This window comes from Tupaia chinensis, unplaced genomic scaffold, assembly GCF_000334495.1.
Source record: "Tupaia chinensis unplaced genomic scaffold, TupChi_1.0 Scaffold139757_1, whole genome shotgun sequence".
Taxonomy (NCBI): domain Eukaryota; kingdom Metazoa; phylum Chordata; class Mammalia; order Scandentia; family Tupaiidae; genus Tupaia; species Tupaia belangeri.
The window spans coordinates 2,888,323-2,896,799 of NW_006199637.1; the positions used below are offsets into that span (position 1 = coordinate 2,888,323).

General features: G+C 56.4%; 2 protein-coding genes across 2 annotated transcripts in view; one reads left to right on the forward strand and one right to left on the reverse strand.

Moving 5' to 3' along the window:
• Positions 1-5,150, forward strand: part of CIB4 (calcium and integrin binding family member 4) — a 65,666-nt gene extending 60,516 nt beyond the window's left edge. The window contains exons 5-7 of the mRNA XM_006162189.2: positions 2,112-2,221; positions 3,025-3,113; positions 4,943-5,150. Coding sequence (XP_006162251.1) covers positions 2,112-2,221; positions 3,025-3,113; positions 4,943-4,973 — 230 coding nt within the window. The 3' untranslated portion in view covers positions 4,974-5,150. The remainder of the gene's footprint in view (positions 1-2,111; positions 2,222-3,024; positions 3,114-4,942) is intronic.
• A 1,575-nt stretch (positions 5,151-6,725) lies between these two features.
• CIMIP2C (ciliary microtubule inner protein 2C) overlaps positions 6,726-8,477 on the reverse strand; it is an 18,342-nt gene continuing 16,590 nt past the window's right edge. The window contains exon 4 of the mRNA XM_006162190.2: positions 6,726-6,972. Within this exon, the coding sequence (XP_006162252.1) occupies positions 6,828-6,972 (145 nt within the window). The 3' untranslated portion in view covers positions 6,726-6,827. The remainder of the gene's footprint in view (positions 6,973-8,477) is intronic.

Sequence of the window (8,477 nt, forward strand, 5' to 3'; positions counted from 1 at the left end):
AGTTAGAAGCGAAGCTTTGCGCAGGGGCTGGGTAGTGCCCTAGTGAGAAGCTAAAGACTGACTAAAGACTCAAAGGATCTCTAGGGCGAGAGTGCTCCAGGCAGGGCAGACCCTGTGCCAGGGCCCTGAGGCAGGAGCACATCCGGCTTGATGGAGGACTGGTGGGGGGTGCAGAGTGAGCGCAGGGCAGGCTTGGCGATCAGGGCCCGGGGGAGGTGGAGGATGCAGGAAGGACAGATGATTAACAGAGCACGCTGAGTGCCAAGTTGAGACTAGACTAAAGGGGGCAGAGATGGCGGGGAAATACAGTGGGAGGCTGCCCGGACGGGCCTGGTCTCAGAGAGGAGAGATGGGGACCAGGGTGGAAGTGGCACAGCATGAAGCAGTCAGGGTCCACGTTTATCATCTTTGAGGGGTGAGCAAGGAGGGCTTGGCCACAGACACGAGGGAAGGAGAGTGAAGGATGACTCGGTGCTTATTGGCCTTAGCCTGGAAGGGTGGAGGTGCCTGATTACCAAGGCACAGGTGTTAGTGAAGCCGGTTTGGGGGCCAGGGCCAACAGGGGGAGTATCAGGAGTTTGGGCATGGTGGGCACCTCCTCCAACCAGTACCTTTGTGGCTCATACCCTTCAGGCCCATCCCTAATGCTTCCTCCTCCAAGAAGTCTTCCTCACTCACACCTCAACCCCAACCAGCTAAGAACTTACCTGCCTGGAACCCCTCAGAGCCCTGGTGACTCTTTTAGGGTGCCCATTCTTCTCTTTCTGGCGTCAGGCCGCTCCTCCTCCCCTAGGCCGGAAGCTCCTTGCAGGCAGGGACCAGCCAGTACAGCTCTGCACACCACGCCTATCTCAGCCACAGGCACCCAGTGGGCACTCACTGTCTGTGAGTAGAACTTCGTGGGCACTGCTGAGAAGCTCAGGCTATGGCCAGGGCCCTGGCTGGCCGATGCTCAGGGGACTTATGCCATGACATAATTTCCAGCTCGAAAACAAGGACCTATGGTCCAACAAGGGCCAGGGCACTCCCTGAATCGTCAGGACAGTAGGTGGGAACTGGGCCTTGTCCTGGAAATCGGGTTCGGCTGTGTGAGGCTACAGGTTGAAGAACACAGCAGGACCCACAGAGGTCTGAGAGGTCACGGTGCACCCCCCCCCCCGCCTAGGTCCCTGCCAGCACCCTCTGTGCACACCAGGGTCCCCACAGCATGGTGGTTATAGGGAAGCATGAGGCTCTGTGGGCTCTCGTGGCATTGAAGAGGAGCTTCTAGCTCCTGGAGGCTTCTAGCCCCTCTCCCCTACCCTTTCACGCCCTGCCCAGGGTGGAGGATGAGGCCTAGTCTCATCCATTTATGGTCTTCATGTCAGGAAGGAGGCTGCTCCAGGTCGGAAGGCAGGCCACCTCTTGTCCTCTGAGCCTACCCCTCATACAAAGACCACTGTCCCCACTGCACTTGTAGGAGAGGCTAAGCCTAGGCCACACAGCTACTGCATAAGAGCAGGGACTGGCACCTGGGCCCTCTGCTCTAAATCCAAGCTGCCTCCCCTCCCGGGATGCCAGCTCCTAGCTACACAGGCACTCAGCTTCTGAGTGACCAGACAGACATTTCCACAGTGCTGTGGCTGACTGGAGCTCAGGGGTCAGCCTAGCTGACCAGAAATGCCAGAAATGCCCACGGGCCTAGCTGAGTGTGAATCGCTGCCCTTTCTCTTCTCAGCCATGTGAAAACCATAGAACACCTCTGTGCCTCAGTTTCCTTTTGGTAAAATAAGACTAACGAGATTGATCGTGAGGTTCAATGACTTAAAAACAGGCACGACCCTCAGGACGAGTCTGAGCATGCCGTGCATACTCAGCCAGGCTCCTGGGCATTTCTGGTGTGTTACTGCGGATCGTATTTGTCTGCAGCCTCAGAGGGCTGCCCCGCTGTGCAGCGTCCTGTTCTTCAGCCTGCCTGGGCCTTCCAGAGTCCCAGGTTCGAGACCCACCCGGGGCACTTGGGCGCTAATGGAAGTCTGTCAGGTCCTGGCTGGTGCCATGGGCTCCTCTTCAATGCCACCTGCTGTTCAGCTCCCAACTCCTTCCAACGCAGGCCCCGCCTCTCTCTGCAGACTTTAATGAGAACGGCTTCATCGACGAGGAGGACCTGCAGAGGATCATCCTGCGACTGCTCAGCAGTGACGATGTGTCTGAGGACCTGCTGATGGATCTCACGAACCATGTGTGCACCGGGGCCATGGGGACGTTGGGGCTAGGCCATCACCCACACCCTCCAGATGTCGAGCCGCCCTCTCGGGAGGAGGCCTAGGACTAAGCCTGAGCAGATGGCACACTGGCCGTTGGTGCACACGTTCCCTGGTGGCCACCATGGGGATCAGGCAGGGCCAAGTGCCCTGAGAAACGGGCATACACCCAAAGGCCACTACTCCTCAATTTTTTGTCCTTTCTCCAAGACCCTCCCAGGGTCCCCGGAGCAGTGTGGCAGGCCCACCTTCTCTGGGCGGGGGCAGTCACTGCAGGCAGGTGGGCCGATGGCAGCTTAGCATCAGGTGGACACATCACACTGCCCCCTCCTCACGTAATCCTGCACAACACAACGTCCAGGTTTCCTAGAGTGTCAAGACACGAAGACAGCCCCCGAGACCCAGACAGGTCACACGTCCCTTTGTTCTCAGCCCGTGAGAGCCTGCCGGTGATCTGGTCTGGTTGGGGCCTAGAAGACCTAACCGAGCGCGGCTGAGTCACTGCCACCGCTCTACCTGCCTGGCCCTTTGTGGCTGGGTGACAGGGCAAATGTGGGCACCCCATCCTCACTGACTAATCGGTACTGGAGGCGCTGAGGAAAATATCCCCAGAAGTGAGATTGAGTCAAAGCCTCGGACCTTAGCCCATGTGACCACCTCTCTCTGAGGGAGGGGAGCTTGTCTCCTGGGGGACTGGGTGGGGCTTCCAGGTGTTTCTGCCTCCCCCTGGGCCTCCGTTTTACAGTCTGACGCCAGCCCCTCGCTGCCTCCTTCCCTCCAGGTGCTGAGCGAGTCGGATCTGGACAATGACAACATGCTGTCCTTCTCAGAGTTTGAGCACGCCATGGCCAAGTCTCCAGATTTCATGAAGTACAGTGTCAGGAGGAGGAGGCGCCCACGAGAGTAGCAGGAAGGGCCCCTGCCCCAGCCTCCCCACAACTACTGGGGCTTCCCAAAGAGGTCATGGTTTCCAGGGCTCTTTACAGGTTCTTTCAGCTGCTGAGACGTTAGGCAACCCCAAGGTATTAAAAGGCAGGAGGGGACCATGGTGGTGGGAGCAGCAGGTGTGTGGAGGTCAAGGTGGCTGGATCCCACATGGCTGACTGCCACTAGAGTCCTGGCCTCAGCAGGGTGAGAAGCATACAGGGCATGCCCAGAATCCTGAGAGGAGGATGGAGAAGGGAATATGGGGTGACCATCCCCCCTGGAGGATGCTTTCCCTCTCTCTTGTCTCTTTCTGGCAAATATACGCACCACGTAGTAAAAAAAAAAAAAAAAAAAAAAAAAAAAAAAAAAAAAAAAAAAAAAAAGATAGAGGGGAAGATTGTCATTCAGGCTTAGCAGGCAACACAAGTGGCCCAGCTGCAGGTGCATGGCTCTGGACAACTGGCACCCTGTGTGCTTCTCGTGAGACCTTGCCCTGGAGCCTTGCTTCACTGCCGCTGTTCCTGCTTCCCTCCCCTACAACCTCCAGTGGCCCTGGGGAGTTGGAGGTTCTCATGGGGGCGTGGAGACGGTGGTGGTGCAGTTCATAGAAGAAAAGAAACTTAATGAGACAACCAACCAATCTTGTGTCCTAGGGCAGGAAGGGGCCTTAACGGTCCTCAAACACCCTTAAAGTGACTGGCTGCCTCTTTATTTGCCTGGCCATGTTGAGTGGTCTTTTGGAATCCTTCTAGTTACGGGAAACACAGTCCCTCTGCAGGTGGCCTTGGTTGTACTGAAGACCTCTGTTAGAGTGGCCTTCCTGGTGTTGAGCTGGCATCTGTTGACACACGTCTTCTTCTCCTGGGCCCTATTCTGCCTCTCAATCTCACAGTCTGGGTGATTTTGACAGCAGGGAAGCATGCCTATCCAACAATCCAAATGAGAAAGAACAGAGATCCAGCCTCGCGAGCACATGGGCGAGAGCCAGGTTGGCTTGGCTTCTCTCTCTGTGCCAGTGTCACTGCCTCTCTTCACTCCTCCACACTTAGTTTGTGCTTCAGACTAGCAAGCTCTGCTTTGTCAGATATGAGACCAAACATGGCTTCCTTCAGGTGATCAAGTGCATGTCTCCTTGGTTTTTAATGGTCTTCAGGGAGTCCTGAGTCAACCTCACCTCTGACTCCAAATCCCCAAAAATGGTTCTCTGGAACCACCTTGTGTCCTCCCACTGTGGGGTGGTCAATTGTGACCTGACCCCTGGCCCAGCAGGCAGAACCCTTCCTGGAAGTAGGGAACAGTTCCCTGGTGGTAGCAGACACACTGAGCTCCCAAGGCCTCTCCCACCCCGGCTGGGCCTGAAGGGTCTTAAGACACCCAGAGTTCTTGAAGGGTGGCTCACTCAGGTGTCTACCCTTTTTCAACCATCTACATGGAGGAAGGGTCTCTCCATCCCAACATGGCTGCCAAAGGGCTGTGGCTTGGACAGGTTCTCTCAGGGAAGGTAATTCCTCTTCTATAACAGCTGGTCCATAAGTGAAGTTGGAATCCGGTCTGCTGGAATTCTCTCTAAATCACTCCTGTTTCTTTCCACTGATTCTTGTGCCACAGGATTCTAAGATTGCCCCCAACACTTCCCCATGATCCTAAGAAGTGTAAAGGTTTGGGTTGGTTGGGGACAGCTGCAAGAGGCAATTGCCCAGAATAAGGGACAGGAGAGGGCCCTGAGGCTCGAGGCTCGAGGCTCCAGTGGCTCACAGAATTCTTTCTTTCAGCTCGTTTCGGGTTCACTTCTGGGGATGCTGACATGACCGCCAACTCCTGATATGACAGCCTCGAGGGAGCCCACTGGACGGGAGGATGTGATCAGAAGCACGACGTTGTCTCCGGCCTCCCTCACCTCTAGAATGTTGTTTGCTAAATAAAGTCAAAGAAAAGCCTTTTCCTGAGCCCACCGGGGCATTGCTTTTGGAATAAAGGATCAAATGCAAGTACTTTTTATTAAAAACCGCTAGTTCCAGGGCTTAAGTTTGCAGATGCCACCAAGTAAGCTGGGTTGGACAATCCCTTTGAGAGCAAGGTTCAAGTCCCATCCCATGTCACAGCAGAGGACACCAGGCCAAATGGGATGAAGTTCACTGGGAAAATACTTGGCCTTTCCTCCCTCCGCTGGAGCCCCCTCCCAAGCATCTCAGAGCAGGGCTGCAGAGAGACAGGCACATAGCACTCATTCCAGCCGGCGCGTCCTCTTCCGAGCGAGAAGACATCTTGGCACCCTCTCGGCACCCCCCAGCCCTAGGGACGAGAGAGTGTGTGACCAGCTATCAGGGTTTATTTGCTTTGCTATTCAGCCAGACCCTGGAATGAATCTGGCCACCACAGCGACCCCTTTGGAGCCTAGCTGGTCAGAAAGCCACAGGAGGCACCCCCATGGTAGTCTCTGACAGCTGTCAGATGCCCACCTGATGGGCACAGGGCTTCTTGGGGAGGTGTCAAATGCAGGGGGAGGGCTGTTGCACCCTCGGGTGGGTCCCACCTTGTCTTTGGGTTCCACCTCGTCTTTGGGTTCCACCTCACCCAATCAGGGGCAAAAGGCCTGTTGCTTGGTGGAGTCTCCTTGACCAAATCTAGGGGGTGCTGGGATGTGGAAAGAGGCCTGTGGTGTGGGTGCACACCTGGCCTGAAGTCCTCTTCCCAGAGCCTTTCAAGTGAGGGCAGTCGCTTGCAACCCACCTCCTGGTCTGCAGGCAGGGGGCTCCCAAGAGGCCGGAAGCAGCAGCCAGTGAGAGCCGACACCCAGAGCCTCCAAGGCCACCTGTGCCCAGGGCCCACTCTGGCATGGAGGGTCCGGAGACACACAGTCTGTGAGGGTGGCTCAGTCTGGGTCCTCTGGCCACCTCCTTCTAGAAATGGCCCCAGGAGAAATGTGCAATCAGCCCAGACATGCCGGTCTGGGCAGAGTGTAGACATAGTCGTTTCACATGGCTCTTCAAGGACCTCATGGCTGTGTCGGCCCTGCCCCTCAGTCTCCATATGGAAAATCAGGCCGTGGGAGTCATAAAGACCTGGGTTCAAATCCTGGCTGTGTCACTTCCTAGCTGGGTAAACTCAGCAACTTTCTCCACGTCTCTGAGCCATAAAGTGGAGACAATAAAGCCTCCCTCACAGGCTGCTGTGTGGACCAGACGACGAGGTGCGGTCAGGGGTCCGATGGGACTTCCTTCCCTTCTCACTAGTGCAATCATTCAGGGCCAGCTCACCCCCACCTCAGACATGGGCCCTCCTGCTTCCTCAGTTAACCAGCGGGAGCCGACAAGAGGTCTCTGTGCCCAAGAGGTCTCTCTCTGTGCCGAGTGACCTGCCACCAAGACTTGGGGATTCTCCATACCTTGATTCCTCGTGCCTCACTTTGGGAAGGAGGTGAGCAATTTCTCCAAGAAACTGGACATGCTTTTCCTTGACTAGAACCCCTTGGGCTGAGCTTCCCACAGGCCCTTGGGATACACTGCAGTGTGACCCTCAGGGACACTTTTCTGCTGTGGCCAAATGGCCCTGGGACTCAGGGGAGAGGGGCGTAGGGTGGTCTTGGCCAAGATTTTATTTATTCCAAGCAAGGCAGCCTAGCTGGAGCCAAGGCACTCAGGCCTCCATCTCCCAGGCTCATGCTCTGAACTCAAAGTAGGTGTCTCTCTTCTGCCGTTCTTGGGAGGATACCCTCTTCCCCGACGGGAAGGTCTGGTAGGTCTTCAGGTTCTCGGGGAAGACTCGGAAAAGGTGCCACTTCTTCTCCGGGCTCAGAGGAGGCCTAGGGGTGAGGAGGGAGCCAGGTTAGGTAGTGTGCCAAGGAGAGAGGAGGAAGGTGTCCAGCAGCAGCCCCCCACCCCGTGCCCATTTTCCTAGCCCAGGCTGAGGGGGCTCCCTGCTTGCGAGACAATGCCTGCTCCTGTGAGCATCATGCTGTCATGGTGACGAGTGGTGGTGAGGTGCTAGACAGCCCTGGGTGGGTGATGGGCTGACCCCTGCTGAAAGTGCACACGTGGGAAACCGCACTAGCGCTGGAGCCCCGCTTAGCCAGGTTTGGGGGAGTAAACAGGGTCATGCAGGACAACACTGGACCAGCAGGAAACACTGAGCGAGTGTGAGAAATGGTGCTGCTAAAACTCCGCTGGGGAGGGGCCTGGCCAGCTCACAGAGCTGACCCCTGCCATTCTCACCCTCAATCACCTGGCTGGCCCCCAGGTGAGTGTGAAGCCATGGTCCAGGCACTTGGAAAAGAAGTGGAACCAGGGTGTCCTGGGCTCCCTGCAGCTAGGCAGGGGTGGATTCTGGCCAGAGCAGTCTCAAGAAGAGACCTGTCCCCAGGAGAGGCCTACTTAGTCTCCAGGGATAGGCATTTGGGTAGCGAGCCACCCAAATGGAGGTTGTAGCCAACCAAGGGTCCTAGAAGTGGCCATGGGAGACTTAAGTCCCTTAGCAGGCTCTGCTGCCATCCTCATAGACCATCTAGCACAAGTCCCCAGGCCTTTACTGAGCCTCAATTTCCTCATTTATAAAGTGGGTCCCTCTATCTTATAGAGAGGAGCTTTTAAAGGCAATGACATCTGTTTTTTTAAAAATCATTCACCATAGGAAACGGGTGCTGCTTTACCAATTACGGTGACAGATTACGACGACAGCCGGCTCGGGACTGTCATAGCAAGTGGGGGTGTCATCATAGGGCTGGAACCCGGGATCCATGCCCTGACCTGACATCCCCTCCCCTGAGGGGGACACAGTGTTGTGAGGGTCAGGGAGGAGCACCCTGGAAGGCTCCTGACTCCTGGCTCAGACCTGGGACCAGGCCCAGGCAGCAGCCACCACTTCACCCCTGGGTGTCAGAAGAGCCTGCCCTGGGAAAAGGCGTGTTTCCAGATAAAGGAGCGAGAGGTGGGCTTTAAGGAACGCTCACATTTTCTTAGATGAACAGTTGGACTTCGCAGATATTTTCAAGTCCCTAGTACATTTTCCTAACGTGGACAGACGGGGGCCTGGGAACGGTCCCCACCCCCCACTATTCATGTCCGCTCTGTCCACCAGAGGGCAGCAGCTTTTTACTGCCTGCAACAGCCGCTTCTGCAGTTGGAGTAGCTGCTAGGCAGCCATTGCTGGGGACAATCTGCAGATTCAGGACAAGGGATTGTGGGGTCTGTGCCCAGCTCTCGTGCATCTGGCCGGAAGAGTGCTTGTCCCAGCAGCTCTCCGTGGGCTGCCGAAGCCCCGCCCCCATTGCTCTGCCCGGGCACGCTGCACTGCAGGCTCTTTAGGGCCCGG